We start from the raw sequence: 23,060 nt of genomic DNA on the forward strand, positions 1-23,060 counted from the left end.
TGCCATCTCTGCCTTTTCAGAGTTAGAATAAACCATTTTCACAGGTCTTACAACACTGTACACACTGTTGTACTTGCGACCTTCTCACATTCCTACTGTGCATACTTCTGTTCTTACTTGTGTACAGTACACTATCACAGATGTCCGGTAACACAATGTACTACAGATATTTTGAGTACAAGGACTAATTCAGCAAATGCTACGTGCAGACACTGAGACAGCCAAACTTTTAAATATTCTAGTCTTCGTAAACATACCTCTACAGATTTTGTCTGTTACAACACACGACTGAACGCTTGAGGTTACAATGTAACAAACAGCATTGATCAAGTATTTGTTTCTATTTTCAGTTGTGCTAAAAATTATAACAGGTTTCCATTTAAAAAAACATAAGTATGTGTTGAAAATCATACTTCCATGTATTTCTCAATGGTTTGTATAAACTAATTACACCAGCCCCTCTCCTCACTTTCGGTCTGTGGAATTGGTTATTCAGTGTTTGTTGTGGTTTGGGAGGTGTTTCCATAGGTAATGTTAGGTGACTCACCCTGTATTGTGAGCATACGACATGTTTTCATCTCCTACTTTTTTAAGGATTATTATACTGTCAATGTCACTGCATAATCCGTAATCTATGGACGAACTAAAATAAATATGAAAAACTAACTCTGAAGCTTGGCTGTTTTAGCAGGTGTTATCGTTTAATATACATCAAACACAAATGTGAGAGCAAAATTTTAAATAATGGCATAAATGGCTGGTCTTCTGGGCAAAAATTTTTTTCTAAGTGGCAAGTTGTCAAAGTGCTAAGTTTTGACAGAGTCAAACGCTCCGTGATTAGAGTAATGCAAAGCACATTCTTACATATTATGATGTAATTCATCTTGTATAAAAGGAAATTTACTTTGAAATGAACACTTATCAACTCACTATTCACAATATTTTCCCGTGACTTATTAGAAATGTAAATAGCTGTGATGTTACGCTCTTCAAAAGCAATTTGTTATTATGAAACATATAGTCTTTGCCCTACAGCCTCTGACACATTTTACAGTCGGCAGGTGCTTGTGTGTGTGTGCACTGTGTTTTGTTGTTATAATGGCGCATCTTCTTTGTGAACAAAGTTTTGTTTTTGTGTTATTCTCTCATTTACATTTTATTGCTGTAGTTTTAGTCTGCAGTAGTGGGCTGAGGTAAAATTCTTTGTATTAGTTCTTACCAATCGAAATGACAAAAATGTAACTGAAAATTCTGGGAATTATAAAAATATCCAGGTTTTTCTTGGATGAAAAAATTTCCGGTTTCTTGCCAGATTTCCCGGGGCATAAACACAATGTTTTAGTATGTACTGAGGTCAGCACAATACACTATCTTTTGATGAAGTGCCAAATACAAAAATATTTCACACATTCAAGATAAACTACTTTACTTACTTTGAGATGTAGTATTACACTGAAATTTATCTACAAGTTGATGTCAGCACAGAAAATAGGCGTCACATACTAAACATGAGATTAAACAAATCTTTAAAGAAGTGGATTTTTGTTTTTATTTCAGTTTTTAAGTTCTAACCTGACCCGCCATTACAGGCCACGTAATAAGCCTAGTGCCTCTAATACATAAGTTGTTCCATATGCATCAGATAGTGAAAGCAGGAGATGAGGTAGTTTGTCCCATTTCAGTTTAGTTATTGCACAATGACAGCAAATGTTGCTAAATACTTTAAAATCCAATCAAAATTTTTCGCATACAACACAGTATTTAATGCTCACTAATGAGTAACGTATTTGCTATGCATGAAGTGGTTATATTCAATAACACAGATTAAATAAGACTCTCAATCTTTCAGATAACATCCAACACAATACTGAAGGCCAATGTGAACCATCAATCATAACACAAAAACTAGAAAGACATTCATTTACATCCGCATCACAATTAAATGTTTATCTTATGTTTTATAATTTTTGTTAGTTCTTAAATGGCATAAGGATTTATGATAACATGAACTGTAAGGATACTATCCAATCAAAAAATGTCATTTCTATTTTACAATCGCACAAAAAGTTATGAATTCTGATTCTATTGTGTTTTCATGACAACAGTGGGTTGTGTACATATGTCTGTGCTGTTGTATGTATCAACATGTCAAGCATTCATCAGGTACAATTTTTACTACCTGTAAAAAATGGACTTTCACTGAGAATGCATCCTAGTTGAAAGAGTTACACAGACAATACAAAGCAAAAATTAAATGTTAAAAAAAAATTATATTGGAAGCCACATAATACCACTGTACACAACAGTCGTTGAATAGCCAATGAAGAACAGATCAGCGATCAATGATCAAATCCGTTGTTTAATTGCACCAGAGTCAGATTTCAGCACTTACAGAGTTATTTTCAGTGCTTACACCAACAGCTGACAGTAGTACAAAGTGTCACTTCAGTAAGCCATATTGGTTGATGTAGAACATACATGAGTATAACATTACAGGGTGTGTACGGGGACAAGGAAAAAAAAAAAATCCCAGATTATTCCCGGATTTCTCCCGGATATCCCGTTTAAAAAATATGCTTTTTCCCGGGCGAAAATACACTTTTTCTGTGCTAAGTGACAGTAGGTTTTCCGTAGATTTTCCCTCGGAACTGTAAAACTTACCAATCCTTTGAATGGTTCACGTTTTATACAATCGCGTAGAACTTCCCAGAAAAAAAAAAAAAAAAAAAAAGAAAAGACGGGGCAGAGAAGTTTTGGCGAGACTTTTAATAAAAAAAGTAGAGAAGTTTTGGAAAGACCTTTGATTTGCAGCAACATATACGCTGCATATTTTCGTATTATGAGAGTATAAATATGAGTTGCACCAAACACAGTGCGTTAGTTTCCGGAGCGTTGAAACCGAGGTTGCGATGTCCTTTTGTAAGCGAGTCACATCTCGAGCCACGAGATCTCGCCAGCCGATGATAGCAGCTATTCAGAGCATAGGACACATGTTGTAGTCAGCCAATAACAAGATCACTGGTTACATAGCGCGAACACGCAGGAGGAAAAGTTAACGGTTTACATTAATTTACACAGTACCGTGTATCTACAAGAAAAGCTAAGCTTTCACATATAATTTTGGTCTCTTAAGATTAACACACTACAACAGAAGCTAAGCTTTCACATGTAATATTGTTTTTTTTTTTTTTTTTTTTTTTTTTGCGTGTGTTATACTTAATATACATCACAAATGTGCTAGTAAATTTAAAATTCTGACATAAATGTCTCGGTGCGAAATTCTTGTAAGTGGCTGGTCCTCAAACTGTTCAGTTTCAAACGCTCTGTGATTTAGATATCCAACCCACTTTCTCACACGTAACATAATTCATCTTGCGTAAAAAGAACTTTACTTTGAAAGTACCGCTTTTCTGAACACCGTTCGCAATACCATCCGGAGACTGTTAGAAATAGGTTCGATTCACCAGTTGCCAGAGAGCGCAGAAAACGGACATTATTGTGCGTGTGCAACTGTAGTGGTGTAGGAAGCCCGCATGTTCGTGTGTATAAAGCACTAACAAAGCTTACATTACATCATAAAAGAAACAGGGCATCAGAGGATACTCCAAAGAGCACCGGAATTTCGTAAACCATACTAAAATGCATAATTCGGCTTGAAGTGCAAATTGGCTTTTTTCAGATTCACAATGAAGTAGGTCCCATCTGATATTAAGCTTTTCAGTGTGGTTTTTGGGATGTAAATTTTCTTTGAGTACCAGTACTCTGTGATCTCATTTTCGGTTCTTTATTATGGCATAATGCCATATATGGCAGAAGATGATAACGTGCACTTGAAATTCAGAGAACATTTGGAATTAGGCAATACTGTAGAAAGAAACACTTCGTTTCAAATAAAATGACTGCCTCGGCGGAAAGATTAATAAAGCCAAATTTCTTTAGCAAACTTGCAAAAATAACTTCACTGTTCTGCAAGGCGATTAATGCTTGACTGCTACTAACTTGGAAATAAAATAAAATCAGAAAACTGAAATTAATAATATATTTTTGCCCTCCGTAATTATGTGAATCTATTTTAATTCACTTGATAGTTCCCGGCCACAGAAATCCATTTTGTTTTCATTTGATGTGGGAGCTGTACACGAAGAGAAGCAGCAAAATCACCTAACGTAAACACGGATCACGTGGAGGGTAACTCCCTCCCCACTACAACTCAGACAATGCTGTGCAAGCGTAAATCTGGCAGCTAGGGCGCGGGAGAAAAATTTTTCTCGTTTGCATCTGGCTGCTTGCTGCTACTACCGATACAGCTGACAGCCAAACTTCAAGTAGCAGGAGAAGGTACTGCTTATATGCGAGTCAAATGTGCATGCGGAAGAGACCGCTGGGAATTGGTTAAACGGACCTAACGTGAACAGTTGTGACTTCATACGCATAGCAAGCAGTTTATTGTTACGAAGAATTACAGTCTGCGCCCTACGGCCTTTGACATAGTTTTGCTATTTTCAGACGCTTGTGCGTGCATGGTGTTTTGTTGTTGTAAATTGCACATTTCCTTTGCCACTACAGTTTTATTTTTTTCCCTCTCGTTTATATTTTATTGCTGCAGTATCATTCTCCATAGCAGAATACAATAGCATTCTTTGCTAGAGAATCAATTCTGCAGTCAAAATTACAAAAATGTAACTGAATGCTAAAACAATGAAAAATTCCCGGAATTCCGAAAAATTCCTGGTTTTTTCCCGGATGAAAAAAATTCCCGGGTTTTTCCCGGATTTCCCGGTTGTCCCAGGTTGTATACACCCTGCATTAACTTATGCTGGACTCCTGTATCTTCTACATCAACCAATATTGTTTACTAAGCACAAATGTCACCTGTTATATGCACTGATAATGACCATGTAATAGTTGAAATCTAGATCAGCTGTAATAAAAGGATGGATTTCGCAACTGATTGCTGTTCGTTTTTCCACTGTATTAAGACAGAATGTTTTGAGTGGCTGCACGTCCACATTCTCAAAAACCCATAGAAGAGGCAAAATGGTTATACCGTGTCAATACAATGTACTTTTCTATTGGTTCAGAATCCCAGCACTATCAATACCAGCATTCTTGCTGATGATGTTTAATAATCCAATCTTTCATATATTTATTCAAAGCCAATTAAATTCAATAGTGAACTGTTATGCTACAACATTCCAATTTATTCAAGTTTTTTCTACTCATAAAATTACCTCTTCCTCTGCCAACACCAATGGCAGGATCTTCATCACTTTCTGATGAACTGTCCAGTTCAGACATGTCGACAACTGACTCATCATGGCCATATCGCTTGATTTGTGTGCGGCGTCTGGGTTCAGATATGACAAGTTGATCCTGGAGGCAAAATTTTTTTTATAGTAAAATTTTAACATACTTGCAAGTCAATGTAAGGACATGGCAAAGCATTTTACATACCTTTTCTTCTTTCTCCGAGGTGTCAATTTCTGCTTTCTTTGCCCATTTTTTCCAGAAATCAGGATCATCTATGTCAATATCGGACCGTATTCCAGATGAGGCAAAACTAGCTTTTGAGAAGGTTGATCCTTTCTCAGATTCTAATGTAATGATTTGTGTTCTGCGTTCTAAAATTTGATCTATATCTTCTTCACAAAACTTGTCTCCTGCGCTATCTTCATCCATAATGGCACCATATGCACCTATCAACAATTGCCAAGATTTAGAGTAACTATTCTTTAGAAGTCATAAAGACACAGTAACACATTTCTAAAAGGTGCAACAATTTTACAAAAACAAGTTTAGGTTTTCAGCAACCAACAAATATTTTTTGCTATTAAGGAAAAACTTAAAACGTATGAATTCAACAATTGCTAATGTGCTTAAAATAAATAATACTTTAAAACCTTGTTATCATCCAGCTGCTTTCAAGAAATTCCTGCTGAGAAGTCTGGTACCATCACTCCATGAATGTGCAGCAATTTACAGCAAAGACCTTGGAACAGCAGTTGAACAGAACTGATAGCCTCTTCAAAAAGTTTTAAGATGGGAGGGGAAAAACAGTGTAATGGTGCAGACAGACTATAGCATGGAAAGCATTTCCAAAAGAAAGAAAAATGTGGAACATGAATGATACGCAATTCATCAAGAAGTTAATAGAAGCTTTTGAAATGTGGTTCTACAGAATAAAGCTGATGAATTGACTGATAGATAGCATAACTAATAAGGCAGTACTGAACTGAAATTAATGGCACGACTGGACTGAAAGAAAGGATTGGTTCATAGGACACACACTGAGGTATCAAGGAACTGACACTTTGGAATTAGATGAATGCAGTAAGCAAGTACAAATGGTTGTGTACTGCATGAGGAGTTTGGAGCTGAAGAGGCTTGCAGAAGCTAGACAGGTGTGGAGAACTGAATCAAACCAGCCCTCAGACAGAGGACGACAACATCAGTTTATAAACTTTAAGTGCATAAAAACAAAACAGAATTGACAGACCAGAGCAGAGCTTGTATTTCCACTTTTCATCGTGTTCATTCATTTCACCATAATTAAAATGGCAACGATCTACATTTGCCACTAGTATGGCAAAGCAACTACAGTGAAATCCCTATTTTACTTTATAGTGCAGTCCAGACTTAAAAAAATGGAAAATTGAGGAAAAAGCAGAATCGAGGAAAACATTAAAACCCCGAAAATATGAGCAAAACATATGTAATTAACATATATGATTAAAGATCTTAATCCTCCAATATATTCTATAAAATTAGTATAAGTGAAGGAAATTAATGTACAACATCATGTTTATATGATAATTTGTAGTAATGAATCAACAGTTCTTCAAAAAAAATAACAAATATGTAAAAAAAAAAAACAAAAGCTTGTCAAAAATCAAACTAGTATCTGGGTACAAGGTAATCAAGCTATTTTCTGACATGCTACAACTACAAATTATTCATCAAAATACACTGAGTTGTGTGTGTGTGTGTGTGTGTGTGTGTGTGTGTGTGTGTGTGTGTGTGTGTGTGTGTGTGTGTGTGCTGACAAAGGCCATTGGCTGAAAGATGTAAGTGTGAAAATTTTCTCGTTGTACCCATCTGTGACTCAGCATCTCCACTATATGGTGAGTAGCAATTTTCCTTATCATAATATTGTTACATTCCACCCTGGATTTTCCACTGTTTGAAAATACACATTGTTGCGAGACTTTTTGTTTGAGTTCACCAAGGAAAAACCAAAAACTGATGAATACAGTGAATTAAACTGAAAGTACAGTGAATATCGTTGGTATCTTACATGTGGGGTGTGCGTTTTGCTTCTGTAGCTTATGAAGTGTTATTTAAGGCTCGATGAGAGAAACAGACGTGAAAAAAAATGAGTAATTCCCCAGTTGACGTTGCACACTTATTAGAAGTAGGCTCAGTGAAGTTCTCACTGTGAAAAATATAAATTTAAAAGAAAGCTCAGGCCAGTACAGTTTCGGTTCATCCCTTCTATCACTGCTGCCAATTTTTACAATCTACTGCACACTGTGCAAATATATATGAGTAGTGCATGTAGTTGTTGAAAATATATCATGTCAGATTTAAAAATGAAAGTTTTTAAAATATTCAATCACTAAATCTTTGTTCTACTTCCGTGAGATGTCTCTGCACTAGCATATGATCTGCACAAAAAGTATATTTTCGGCACTTCACAAAATGCTTTCACCCCTACCTGCATGCCTGTCATTGAAGGGCCATTCCCCCTCTTCACACATCCAGCAGGAGAGTTCATTTTACATGCATTAACATGGTGTGGTAGTTGCACTGGCTGTTGGATGACTAAACAAGCTGCCAGCCAATAATAGCTCATTAGCCAGAAATGACAAGACATTTCCTTTATTCCAACTGAGCATATTCTTCAAGACTTGGTTTTTTAATTTAAAAGGTTGATGATTGATATTGTTCCTGAATACAGTACATCGAAAACACAAGTTGCGATTGAGTTGCAAGTAGCACAAGAAAAAGTGGTCGCTGGGCCATTTGTCACAGTTTGGCTTGGTCTGCAACATTTTGCGTGGACTGCCCTGTTTCTCCATTGCTTCCGCAATCTAACAGTTCTATCATAATTGTGCAGTGAAGCCAAATGTTGGAAGTTGTATTGACAATGTAAGCATTTCCTCTCTCTGTATCTCCCCTGTTCACAACAGCCTAAAATATTCCCGTAACTCCCCACCATCCACGGTGCGAACCATCTGTCTTTAGTGCCAACTGTCAGTTTTTCAGTCACATCACATGTAAACAGGAAAAAAATGAGACGAAGTCAAACAAGACACTGATTAATAACATAGAATCAAGATCAGCCTTGCTAGGCTGTAAAGTAAAATAGGGGAATTTTTAACATTGATCTTATGGGTTTTCCACAAAGGCTACGGATTTATGGCACATAATTGCAAAAACATAAAATTGAGAATGTAAAATCAAAGTTACACTGTAACTGGAATGCAACAGCCAGCAAATAAACTCAGGATGCTTTGTGTAGAGGATAATTCCCTTAAGGATAAGGTTTGGTATCAATGGGTCTTCAAAGTTCACAGTCTCAAAAATAAATAAATAAATAATATACTCTTTCACTTAAATATTATCACTTATTTCATTCCTTTAAAAAATGCAGTATTAAAATATTCAATGAGAAAGGATGTACACATGATTTTCTGATTTAGTTTACTTATATTTTTAAATGTGCACCAGCACCAGTCAGGTATTGACAAGCATTGTTAGTATTTTTGGGAGGTTGGCTACATGGCAAGTGTCAAAACTGTATTTGTAATCAGTGGCTGTATGTTTGCTAATGTGTGCTGTATTGGTTTACTATAGAATGTACTTTATATATAGAGAGTGTTAATATATGCATTACTATCACAAAACGTAGTAGGTTGTGTCTGACAATCGAACATTCAATTCGAAATGCACCACACAATTATGTGGTGCCTATAAATCATCATGACAATAATCCCATGTGTATGAATAACCAATCTTGGTTATGTGTGTAATGAAAATGCTGTGCCAATGAAACTATTTTAAAAGTGCAATTGGATACATGTGCACTCATTTATGCATTACCCAGTGGATTTGAATTGGTTGTCAATTAACTGTTATTCATTATGCACTCCTTCCACAGCTTTCTAATCACAACATTGTTAACACTGTGCTTGTACACTAGTGGACTAGAAACACCATAAGGTGAGTGAGACACACAATGGATACTGTTTGTGGGACCCATTTATGAAGATTTGCTCCACAACTGGAATCGCACCAACACTGGGTTTGAGGCACAAAGTGGATACCCTTTGACAGGCCCATTTTTGCTAATTACAAAGATATTTATATGACTAAGGAAATGTGTTATACACCAACGTTCTTCATGTAATGGAACCGTAAAATGATCTCAAAGTTGGGGATCAATTATTACAAAATGAATTACAAATGAATCAACAGTCATGGAGTGTCATGATACATCCATACTAATATAAGTAAGTTATATCCTGTTTTTATTAATTGAATAAGAATGAAATTTATACTGAACTACAGGGAAACTGATTTATTACTAAGCAAACATATGTGCCAGAGTTATTAGAAGAGTACAGCCAAGTATAAATTTTAATTGCAAGAAGATTCTTATTATAACAGCAGTGTCAGAAGAGGAGTATTTAGAAACAGCTTACAAGCGGAAAGAAGATGAAAGGTAATTGGTAATAACCGTTAATTTAGAAAGTTAGAGGAATTATAATTGCAAAATTCGTGCCAACCTGAGAATTAATACAAGCTTTGAAAAACTTTACAGTACTGACTTCAAGAGTTACCCCATCAACCTGAAATAGAAGTTCTAAGTATTAACACTCTTTAGGAGAGGAAGTCAACAGTTGTGAGGATACACAATTCAGCTGAATTAAATTCAGAAATTTTCTTTTACACATTAGAAGTGCAATAAATGAACTTCTAACTTTACTATAATTTTAATAGTAAGTAAATGGGACAAGAGGAGTCCAAAGAAGGAAATGATATCCTATATATGTTCCAGTTTTTTTGTTGGTTTTTTTGGGGTACTTCCTGGGTGGCATGCAGCGGAATGTGACAGCACAAATTTCTATGGCATGGCAGGTACAGGTGCAGATGCTACTAACACTTTACAGAATGCCAAGGAGGATTTCAGACTACTACAGCCCTAGTTATTTTGATATGTAATAAAAATTCAACAACAATTAGGAATGAAAGAATTATTTTAATGCGTGAATAACGAAAGAATATGAAATCATTGAATCACTTCTCATGTGGATATGAATATTGAAAATATCAGAAAGTAGAGCTGTGCAGTAATTAGGGAAATAAAGGAGGAAGTAGTTCCATTTTCATGTGTATTACACAGTTTTTGTCTTTGAAAATCCATAAAGGAGAGGACCAATACTGAAAACCAAATACTCATCATTTTAATTTCAACTCTTAATGCTCAGATACAGCTAGATATTCATTTATTTATTTTTAAAAAAGCGTCATTTTTTAAAATATAATACTTCGAGAACACCGCCGCAAGCCGGTCCCAAGCCCGGGCCCATCTAAAAACAAGAGGATGGGGAAGTGTGGAGGGGGAGGAGTAACAACCTCGTAAAAAAACCAGGGTCTGTCCGGCTCCAGATGGTAGCACCCTGTCATAGGGCCCCTGCCTAGGGTTACTAGGTGAAACCCAGTCAACGGTCTCAATGGCGGAAGAGGAACAATTTCCCAACGGCAGAGAGAGCGGAAGAGCTAACTCCAGGGCTTACTACCTTGGTTTTAATTTCGGATTCGGGGCAACCCGATCCCCCAATTTATTATCCAACAATTACTGCAAAGCATGATGGGAACGTCGTCAAAGATAGACACTACTCCAAGAGGTAGACCGAATGGCAAATCCTCCGTTGTTCGTAGAAACAATGCAAAGGGGTCAAAGGATTTTGGAGGACCCCAACCAACATGTATGCAGCCCTCAACACTGAAATTTAAGAAAGCAACTATGTTTGCAACCCTAAATGTAAACTCTCTAATTAAAGTAGGAAAATTGAAATCATTGATTGAAAAGCTGAACCAGAAAGAAATTTTAATATGTGCATTGCAAGAAACAAGGTTTTTAGATGAAACTGCTTTAGATTTTGAAAACTATCGTTTATTTAAAGGAAAACCAGGTAAAATCTTAATGAAACAAATGCCATACCTGGGAACAGCATTTCTGGTACATCACTCAATTTTAGATTCAGTTACTAACTTCTACTCGAGTTCTGAGAGACTATCCATTCTTGAGATTAAATGTAAAAACAAAGGATACTCTATAATCAACTGCCATGCACCCATAAACCAGGACAACAAAAATAACCCGGAGAAAGTTGAAGAATTTTGGGAGATACTTGAAATGGAACTGGATAGATGCTCAAAGAAGAACATAAAAATGTTAGTAGGCGATTTTAACGCACAAATAGGAAGGGAGAAAAAATACCATGGAACAGTAGGCCTCTTCCCAGGTCACAAAAGAAATTCAAAAAATGGAGAAAGGCTTATAGAGGTATGTAGGCATTTCAACTTGAAAATAATGACAACACATTTCAAAAAGCTGAGCCGAAAAACTAAAACATGGAGATCACCAAATCCACTTCTCGGAGAATTCCAAATTGACCATGTGGCTATCTCACTTCATTGTCAAGAAGAAATTCAAAACACTAAAGTGCTGAAAAGCCTTGATGTTGATTCAGACCACTATTTGACTACGATTAAATTCAGACCACTCCCATTTCGAAAAGAGAGGAAAACCTTTTACAAAATTCCAAAATATAACACAGAAACTTTAAAAAATGAAGAAATTAAACAACGGTTTCAAAGAGCATTGCACAAAGATAGCGATGGCATATCCACAATAAATAAGGAAGCGGGATGGGAGGAGATCAAAAACGAAATAGTTGAAATAGCAAAAGAAAATTGTCTCGTGAAAAGAGTAAGAAAACATCCATGGTGGGACAATGAATGTGATGAGAACCTGGAGAAGAGACAGAAATTGTGGCAGAAATGGAACTCCACAAAAGATCCTCAAGATCTTGACAATTTTAAAATCCAGAGAAGAGAAACAGCTAAGCTTTTCCGTAATAAAAAAAGAAGACAATTTCAGGATAACCTAGAACAGATTGAGGAAGACTTTAAAAGAAGTAATTCTAGAGATTTCTACAAAACTTTTAGAAAACAGCTAACCAAATACCAATCCCCAAATTTATGTTTTAAAGATGAAGAGAACAAGCTAGGTTTGACAAACAAGACTAATTGTGAAATATTAGCAAAATATTTCGAGAATCTACTAAATTGTGAACCACCCAAAGATAAAATGAGTTTTGAAAACCACCGAAATACTAATACCGAGTCAAAACCTCCAGACGCTGAAGAAACAAAACACATAATACACAGTCTAAAAAACAATAAAGCCCCAGGTGAAGACTCCATAGTACCAGAAATCCTAAAAATAATGGATACCAACCTCCCACAAGTTTTGGAACATATGTTTAAGAAGATCTGGGACGAAGAAAGAATTCCTGAAGACTGGCAGTGTGCCCTGATACACCCACTACACAAAAAGGGGGATAAGATGAATGTTAATAATTATAGAGGGATCTCGCTACTACCAGTAGGATACAAAATTTTGTCAAGGAAATTACTTCAAATCGTGGAGCCAGTTCTGGATAAAAAAATAGGTGAATATCAAGCAGGTTTTAGACAAGGTAGATCCTGTGTTGAACAAATATTTAACCTGAAAACACTAATTCGTTACAGAATCTCAAGAGGCCAGAGATTTGCAATAGTATTTGTAGATTTCAAAAAAGCATACGACTCGGTAGATAGAGAAACATTACTGAAAGTATTGGAAGAATTTGGGGTCGATAAGAAAACAATTCAAATTATCAAACAGACGCTAACAAACAGTAAGGCCAAAGTTAAATTTATGGGTGAAATTTCAAGGAAGTTCGAAATTAAAACAGGTGTTAGACAAGGTGATGGTTTATCCCCAATCCTCTTCAACTGCGTACTGGAAAAGATATTGAGAATATGGAAAGAAGAACTCAAAGGCACCAAGAATGACATCAGAATTGGAACAAAAAAAGAAAAAATAGAAGTGGACTGTTTAGCTTTTGCAGACGATCTGGCAATAATTACAGAAAACGAAGAAATAGCTCAGAACTACTTGGAGAAACTACAAGAAGTTTCGGCCAGAGCTGGACTGCAGATTTCATTTGAAAAAACCGTGTATATGTCTAATCATAGAAATAACAAGAAAAATCTTATTACTAAATACGGCAATATTAAGAGAGTAGAAAAATTTAAGTATTTAGGTGAAATAATTCAAGTGAATGGTTTAGACAAGAGTGCAAACCAGGCGAGAGCGAGGAAAATGGAATTTGCTTTTCAAAAAATCAAAGACATATATAACAAAAAAAAACATTTCGATTCAAGCTAAATTAAGACATTATAAAACTGTCATTAGACCAGAATGCCTGTATGCATCGGAGTGCCTAACTCTTAACAAAAAGGGGGAAATAGAAAACATGGAAAAGAAAGAAAGGAAAATTTTGAGAAAAATATTAGGACCGAGAAAGATTGGAGAAGAGTACAAGCTAAAGAGTAATAAGGAAATATACAAAACTATTGAGAAAGTGAGTGAGGCAATGCGTAAACGCAGACTAACGTTTTATGGTCACCTGTCGAGGATGGATGGAAACAGACTAACAAGAAAAGTGTTTGAACATAGTAACAGGAACGAAAAAACCAACAATAAATGGATACAGATGGTGAAAAAGGATTTGGCCTATTTTAATGTCACCCGTGAGTCAATCAGGGACAGGGAAAAGTTTAGACAAATAGTGAACGAAATTAAGTGTTTTCCAGAAGAAACGAAACTAAAGAATAATAACAGGAAATGGTCGGAAGAGCGGAGGAGGAACCACTCGAAAATGATGAGGAAATATTGGGAAGAGAGAAAAAAACATCAAAAAGCCGGGCAAGTGAATTGTTGAACATGGTCCAAAGATGGCCGAAATCGAAAGAAGAGTAATAATACTTCGAGGTAGCATCTTCATCAAAATTAAACAAGTTTAGTTTAGGAAACACAGGAAAGTAATGAGATCAAAGGTAATGCAATGATAGCAGATGAAAGGTGGGTACAAGCAAAATTTCCTGCAGCATATGTCATGGATTTAATTAAGCCTAACATTACACTGATTTCATCACGTACAAATAGCTGACAGTGGTCTACATATCTTACCTTTTTTCAAAAGATCTTCAATTTCCTTTTTTGACAGCTGTTTGTTTGTTTGGTCTTTACCTCCTTGAGCTGTATTCATACTCTGAAGAACTGCTTTATCAAGGCCCAACTTCAATGAAGCTTTGTCAAACATCTCCCGTTCATATGTGTTTCGACAAAGCAGACGATAAACTTTAACCATTTTTTGTTGGCCAATTCGGTGACATCTTGCTTGTGCCTAGAATTACAAATCAATATATTTATTTAACAACAGTACAACAGCAAATTTTAATATGGAGCACATGCTGTACTATTGAATACCTGTAAATCATTCTGAGGATTCCAGTCACTGTCATAAATAATTACAGTGTCTGCTGCAGTCAGATTAATTCCAAGCCCACCAGCTTTTGTGCACAGTAGGAATACAAAACGATCAGAGTCTGGTTTACTGAATCTGTCAATGGCAGCTTGCCTGAGATTCCCTCGAATACGTCCATCAATCCTTTCAAATGGATATCTGCAGTAGTTAAGAAAGCACGGAATATTATCAAATGTTACAAAAGAATGCACAAGTTAAGGGAGCTATCTTGGTTCCAACAGTGCTGTAAAAAATCCTAATTTTGATAAGACTGATTTTCAAATTTAAAAGTTATTTGTGTATTGAGAATAGTTCAAAACCATGAATCAGAAGAATTATTTTGAGTCCTAATCAAACCATTGGTCTGTTCAAGATCTGGAGGACCATAACGCAATGAAATAGGAGGAAAAGTATCAGTATAAAAATAGATTTCAGAGCATTCCTGAACATCATAGTAAAATATCACAAAATTTCTAGATCAGAGTAGACTGCCAAAAGTACTGTTTTTTAACTTAATTTACAACTAAAAAAATTAAACTGGAAACACTCTTGCATTCATCACACAAAGATGTATGCTTTTAACTGATATACTAATGTTTAATGCAAAAGAATCTCACATTCCAAAACTGTAATAACTTAGAAATAATATTCCAGTAATTATGACCTTTAAAATTTATATTGGCACCATGATCTGATTACAGAATACAGCTTGCACAGCTCCTAATGACGAGAAAAAATATAGCTCCCACTAACAGCAAACCCGTAAAAAGGAAGTAACAGTGTTTTAAAGTTCTTCTGAATGAGAACTACTTTTGAAATTGTTTAATGCTACACACGACTTTTGAGTATAATGAATAAATGACAACTATTTTTATTTAAGGCGAACCAAACTGCTAACTGTTTTATAAGTGAGAGCTAAGTAACAGTTTTCTTCATTTCAAAATAAGGACCATTTAAAATGTTCAGGTAACTGGTTACTAATCGTTACTACTTTTCAGCATAAAAAGTCAATATTTTCCATAAAATATTTTTATTTTAAATTTAATTACATTTCTCAACAAGAGTACATTTCATGAAATAATTTCTTTCACATTTTTCGTGGGCAATGTTATGAGTACAAATTAATGTTTGTTATTTTGTGACGTTACATGGCTATATCAGAATTTAGATTCTTTATATCAAATTCACAATGGAAGCTAAATGATTCAATTTTACAATATGGAACACAATTATTACTGCTAAACTAATTGAGGAAATCGGTAATTGCTACATCTCAAATTGTGCTGTGTGCAATATTATTAAATGTTGTCATGTTTCTCTATTTTGTTGCCACTGCTCTAGTTTTCATCAAAAGGAAGGAAGGTTTGAATTTGATATCTGTTTGACGAGTTCATCACAGAGAGAGAGCACAACCTCTGATGCGCGAAGGACATTGGCTGTGCCCCTTCAAAGGAACCATCGTGGACTTTTCCTCATGTAACAGGATGGAGATTTCAACCGCCACCCTCCTGAATACGAGATCATTGCCTTACCATTGTGCCACCTTACACAGCAGTATTTTAAATATACTATGGCAACTCCTCGGTAGCTCACAAATAATGGAATGAGTAAAGGTAAATACTGATCGAATATCTCAAGCACGAAGTGCTCATCAGAAACATAAATAAGATTGAAAACATTACCGAGACAGCATAACTCTGGAATGCATAAAGCAATTTCAACGAATCTGATGCATGTATTTGATACCTTACGGGCATGCTGATATGTAAAAATTGTACGAAAGTGCCTTACTGTTGAAACCGCATTTTCTCTGTTAGCTGGGCCCCTTGGTTACAGTTCTTATAACAATTCATACCTTTCAGTGTGACGAAGGTAAGGACAGAAAAAGCTATGTAATACATGATATCCAGACATCACTCTTATTGCTGTCTGAATGCTTATAAGCCAAGGGTAAATCAATAGTTGAGCAACGTTGGATGACCTACACGAGATTAATGACGTATGCAGTGAGCCACTAGTAAAGCCATCATGCAATGAATTTTATATACAACACGTTCAGATCTCATGGTACACACTGCTAAGCCTGTGCCTATACAATCCAGTTTGAGTAATCTCACCTACCTTCATCTTTTTCCTGTCAGCAAATGGGCAATTTTCACACCCTCTCTCTTCAATTCTTTCAACCTTTCCCTTCCTTATTTCATATTTCCCAGTCTAATTCAGCTACATCCCTCTTCCTACTCAGAAACCTATTTCACTGTCACACTTTCATATTCCATTTCTTCATATAAATAAAGGGTAACTTTCATTAATAACAGCACGTTAGCCATTACACTCTAACTGATTTCAGTAGCTGTCATGGGAACTTCTAACAATAGTATTATAACCACTATCAATTGAACGTAAGAATCATATTCCAAATGTCTTTATAATGTGTAACTGACATTTGTTCAATACCATAAATTACAAATTGAAATATGTGCACATCAAATAAACCAGGCGAAAAGGTGTAACAGTTTCCCAAAGGCTTAAGTTATTTACATGTGTCATAAATGTAGGTAGATTTTAATTAACCTCAACACAGTATGTTTTTATCAATACTGCTTGATAAATACTCATATACACTTATCAGTAGTCCACTATATTGTCTTTTACTGAATTTTCCAATAACATGACACACGCCACGGCAGATACATTCAATCATAAAGATGACTTATTTTATGAATCTGCAGTGTTTACTTTAAATATCAGTTTGGAATACATGTACTTACTTTCTGTAAACTAAATAATCTTCAAGAATATCCAAGCACCTAACCATTTGGCTAAATATCAGAACCCTGTGGCCATTTGCTTTCAGTTTGGGCAACAGCTTGTCAATTAAAACCATTTTTCCTGATGAATTAATCAGTGCTTGAAAGTAGCCATCAGGATCATCTGTATTCAGCTGCTTTGACTGACGATAATCGAACTGAATCTGTTCTTCAGCTCCTAAAGTTTTTGTCAGAGTGTGGTATTAATATCACATGAACACCCACAAGGATAATGAAACAGAATCAATGAAATTTTTCAAAGTTACCGTTAAGTAAATATGGATGAATGCAGCATTTTCGCAGCTCCATCATAGTATTCATAAGGTTGGGAACATTGGCTGATGTTGTTCCTTTTGAAAGGAAAGAAAAATTTCTCTCTAGTATACCACGATAGTACTTTTTCTGAATATTTGTCAGTTCAACCTGGAACAACATGGAATGGTAAGTATATATATTTAAATGCCCTCTACTAAAAGAAAACTTTTGCAGATTAGAGAAAGCATCACAAAAGTTGCTGAAAACTTTTTCAAATTACAGAAAGCGGCGAGAAAGTTATGCACAGCTTACGTATCTGGAGAACAAAATTCCACATAATAAACCACACAATATTATTTTGAATTTAGCAAAGCTGCAAACCAAATTACAGAACATATATTTATTAATTATTTGTGATAAATGAAATGATTAAAATTTTATATAATGTGAGACTGAAAACCCCAATAAGTGATTCCAACATTAAAAATTATTCTGAGGCTTGGGTAACTGAAAAAACAGGTGTTTCATTGATTACAGTTACAGAAGAAGGTGCTCAGTTAAACTGGTTCAAAAGGACAATGACCAGGACAATTTGCAACACAAAAATGACCTGTGACATTCACTACAATGAAATTCCGAATGAAGTTGAAATTTAAATCCATAATTTTACTGATATGCATTTTACAACACACAGACTTGAGGGTGCAGGACGGGGGTTGGAGGGGGGGGGGGGAGGAGAGGGCTTTGCTTCCTTCATTTTGTTTTAGGGCACAAAAACAACTCGGCTAATACACAACCATGTCAGAACTGTAGAACACAAACACAAAGGGAAGGGGTTAAATACGATTACATGTTCAACCCAAGCAACGGAAGGAAAGACAGCTAAAAACAGGAGGGGGGGAGGGGAGAGGGCACGGGCGTGGGGGCCGGAGAGGGGGGGGAGGAAAGGGCGTGGGGGAGGAAAGGGCGCGGGCGTGGGGGAGGAAAGGGCACGGGCGTGGGGGAGGAAAGGGCACGGGCGTGGGGGAGGAAAGGGCACGGGCGTGGGGGAGGAAAGGGCACGGGCGTGGGGGAGGAAAGGGCACGGGCGTGGGGGAGGAAAGGGCACGGGCGTGGGGGAGGAAAGGGCACGGGCGTGGGGGAGGAAAGGGCACGGGCGTGGGGGAGGAAAGGGCACGGGCGTGGGGGAGGAAAGGGCACGGGCGTGGGGGAGGAAAGGGCACGGGCGTGGGGGAGGAAAGGGCACGGGCGTGGGGGAGGAAAGGGCACGGGCGTGGGGGAGGAAAGGGCACGGGCGTGGGGGAGGAAAGGGCACGGGCGTGGGGGAGGAAAGGGCACGGGCGTGGGGGAGGAAAGGGCACGGGCGTGGGGGAGGAAAGGGCACGGGCGTGGGGGAGGAAAGGGCACGAGGGGGGGGAGGAAAGGGCACGAGGGGGGGGAGGAAAGGGCACGAGGGGGGGAGGAAAGGGCACGAGGGGGGGAGGAAAGGGCACGAGGGGGGGAGGAAAGGGCACGAGGGGGGATTAATATAGAATAGCAATGATCAGATAATGCTCAAAGAATTGAGGAATGTAATTTGGAAGGAAATAGGTAATGCAAAAGATCATCTTCCACAGGCATGTAGTAAAAGAGATGAACTGAATGTGAAACATTTCTCATTTAATATATGCAGGAAAGTCAGTCAACAGCACATATTTGCAACAGCTCCTCATATATTGGCAACATCCAGTGAAATGCTGAAGTGAAACTGAGTGAGTGGGACAAACACACATCGAAAATCACATTACGGACAACAGACTTTATTATGATGTTGGGATAGTGATAGAATGGTTATCACAAGAGCACATTTAGAGCATGCCATAGCAGTATGAAAGACTATGAAATGCAGACTGAAGTTTTAAAGGAGTTCGAGGATGAATGATATCTTTCCTTACTTGTTGGTTTGTTCAACAGTACTTATCAAGTGGAATCATTCCATATGACTGGTTACAACTAAGATTTTAGGACGAAAGAGCACATCTTACCGAAAAGTGGAAGGTTTAAGTCATCAACAGGTATGTGCACAAAAAAAAGAAAACTTCCTAGCATCTGAAACAATTGTTTTTTGAGCTGGATGACTTACACCCTCACACGTGTGCACCTTCAAGGCACCAGTTGGATGACAATGCCTGTGCTATATTCCAGCTGGCAGTAATGAGCAACAGCTGCTGTCCCTACCACAGGGAAGTATCGCTCCCATAGAGCCTGACACATACGACATATCCCTATCTGCTCCACCTCAATCTAGTCCATCATCTGAAATGCAGCACTGCCATTTATTCACCCAGCTGGTACCTCGTAGGGGAATACACACATGTATGTGCACTTGGGTTGTGAGTTTTCTGTGTGTATTTGTACTCTAGCTCAGAAAAGGATTTGTGTGTGCACCTATCTATGACTCAATTTTCTGCTTTTTGGGGAATGGTCTGTCTTATTTCTGAAGTACTTAAATTCAACCATAACTTTCCCAAAAACGAAATTATGGTTTGCACACCACTTCCCACAAAGAAGTGCTACAATGACTACAGAATAATGAGTTTAAAGAATCATGCCCTCAAGTTATTCCTTAAAATGCATTTCATGCTTAAAATGCAAACAGGCTGGAAGATCTGTACAAACTACTGGCCACTATTACTGAAGAGAGTAACGAAATGGGGTTACATTTTAACATAGGAAAACAAAATGGATGGTTGTCAGCAGAAACTTCAATGAAATTTTGTGCACTGCTGCACAGGGTAATGATGAAATCTAAAAGGGTCCATCACACAGTAGGGGTATGAAATCAATGACGAATACAACTTCTCCCATGAAACTTGCTGCAGAACTGGGATGGTCTTTCTAGAAAATTAACAAATTTCTGATGAGCTGCGACATTATGAATTAAACTTTGCACTCATCTAATTAAGTGCTAAGTGTTTAGTATCCTACTACACACATCAAAAATTTTTTTCCATCAGACCGGTTCCCAAACTCCTGAAGATAGACATTGACTGTGGATATGGTCACAGACTGTCCCACTGACTGTTCAGAGATGCCACTACACCCGCCCAAAGACATAAACAACCATACGCAAGCAGCACGTATTAGATGGAGGGGGTCCGACAGCAAATCTGTTCCAGTCATTCCACCAGGAAGGAGGTACACGGCTCGTGTTGTCTGTAGTTCAACCATGCCTAGACAGTCAGTACCATGGTTCGATCGCGTCCGCATTGTTACTTTGTGCCAGGAAGGGCTCTCAAAAAGGGAAGTATCCAGGCGTCTCTAGTGAACCAAAGCGATGTTGTCGGACATGGAGGAGATACAGAAAGACAGGAACTGTTGACATGCCTCGCTCAGGCCGCCCAAGGGCTACTACTGCAGTGGATGACCGCTACCTACAGATTATTGCTCGGAGGAACACTGACAGCAACACCATCATATTGAATAATGCTTTTTGTGCAGCCACAGGACTGTGTCAAAACTCAAACTGTGTGCAATATGCAGCATGATGTGCAACTTTACTCCTGGACGTCCATGGCGAGATCCAACTTTCCAACCACGACACCATGCAGTGTGGTACAGATGGGCCCAACAACATGCCGAATGAACCGCTCAGGATTGGAATCACATTCTCTTCTCTGGTGAGTGACGCATACGCCTTTAATCAGACAATCATCGGAGACATGTTTAGAGGCAATCCAGTTAGGCCGAACACCTTAGACACACAGTCCTGCGAGTGCAGAGAGGTGGAGTTTCCCTGATGTTTTGAGGTGGCATTATGTGTGGCCAACATACGCCACTGGTGGTCATGGAAGGTGCCACAATGGCTGTACAATACATGAATGCCATCCTCTGACAAAGTGCAACCACATCGGCAGCACACTGGCGAGGCATTCACCATCGGGGATGATAATTCGCACCCCCATCATGCACATCTTGTGAAGGAATACCTTCAGGATAATGAAATCGCTCGACTAGGGTGGCTAGCATGTTCTCTAGACATTAACCCTATCAAACATGCCTGGGATAGATTGAAAAAAGCTGTTTATGGGCAACATGACCCACCAGCCATTCTGAGGGATCTCCGCCGAATTGCCGTTGAGGAATGGGACATTCTGGACCAACAGTGCCTTGATGAACTTGTTAATAGCATGTCATGACAAATACAGGCATGCATCAATGCAAGAGGATATGCTGCTGGGTATTAGAGGTAGTGGTGTGTACAGCAATTTGGACCACCACCTCTGAAGGTCTCGCTGTATGGTGGTACAACGTGCAATGTATGGTTTTCATGAGCAATAAAAAGGGCGGAAATGATGTTTATGTTGATCTCTATTCCGATTTCCTGTACAGGTTCCAGAACTCTGTAAACCAAGGTGATGCAAAACGTTTTTTGATGTGTGTATGTGGGGTGGAATTGTGGACACTTACCACACAACTAGGGAAGGAATTGGAGGCATTTCAAATATGGGGGTACTGAAGCATGTTAAGGGTGCAATCTACAGTTGAAGTAAAAAATATTTAAGTACTGTAGAGTATGAAGAACAGTGTAGAAATTCGCAGCATCATCAAAACTTTAATACTATGGCCATATAACACACTCAAACAAATAACACGAACTCTCACAACTGATACTTCAAGAACAGACTGATGGAACAATGGAAATCCAGGATGGATGTGTGTGTGTGTGTGTGTGTGTGTGTGTGTTTACGACGTAGTTCCGGTTGGCTGAAAGCTAACTTGCTGACAAGTCTTTTTGTTGTGCCTCTGCGACTCAGCTTCTGCACTATATGGTGAGTAAGAAAGGATTGATGACAGATGTGGTCCGTGACACAGAAAGATGATCCTGTTTAAAGAACTTAAGCCACCAGTTTGGATTGAACACCCACACTGTTCAGAAAAACCCTTGAATAAATGACAGAATACTACAGACCACCAAAATCCTTGGACACGAAGAATATTTTGAACAATAATAGAAGTATTGATGGTTGCAACAAAGGAAAAAAGGAAAACAAGTATAATAAAAAGACGTTACAAATCCGCCATAGCCAGTCCCAAGCCTGATTGAAAGAGGAGGAGGGGGAGGAGTAACAACTCTTAAAAGAACCTTGGTTCACCTGGCCCTGGTGATAGTACCTTGTGAGGGCCCCTTGCCAGGGATAAGGTGAAGACCTCAACGGCAGTGAAAACGAAGATCATCGATACAGTGGAACTGATGGAGGAGGCAACCATGCTGTTTGGGATATTATAACAGCTGTCATCCCAGGTTATTTGGACAAAGGGCACGACGGTTCCACAGGTTGGTGGCAGTAGCCCTACAGCGTCTGTTCCA

General features: G+C 37.9%; 1 protein-coding gene across 1 annotated transcript in view; it reads right to left on the bottom strand.

Annotated features, from left to right (window-relative positions):
* The window catches only part of LOC126161789 (chromodomain-helicase-DNA-binding protein 7), a 315,231-nt gene that overhangs the window by 157,016 nt on the left and 135,155 nt on the right, over positions 1 to 23,060 (bottom strand). Inside the window, exons 16-21 of the mRNA XM_049917862.1 lie at positions 17,722 to 17,878; positions 17,417 to 17,633; positions 14,609 to 14,804; positions 14,309 to 14,525; positions 5,455 to 5,696; positions 5,232 to 5,373 (exon numbers count right to left, since the gene is read on the bottom strand). Of these exons, the coding sequence (XP_049773819.1) occupies positions 5,232 to 5,373; positions 5,455 to 5,696; positions 14,309 to 14,525; positions 14,609 to 14,804; positions 17,417 to 17,633; positions 17,722 to 17,878 (1,171 nt within the window). The remainder of the gene's footprint in view (positions 1 to 5,231; positions 5,374 to 5,454; positions 5,697 to 14,308; positions 14,526 to 14,608; positions 14,805 to 17,416; positions 17,634 to 17,721; positions 17,879 to 23,060) is intronic.

The sequence above is a fragment of the Schistocerca cancellata genome, chromosome 2 (assembly GCF_023864275.1).
Source record: "Schistocerca cancellata isolate TAMUIC-IGC-003103 chromosome 2, iqSchCanc2.1, whole genome shotgun sequence".
Lineage (NCBI taxonomy): Eukaryota > Metazoa > Arthropoda > Insecta > Orthoptera > Acrididae > Schistocerca > Schistocerca cancellata.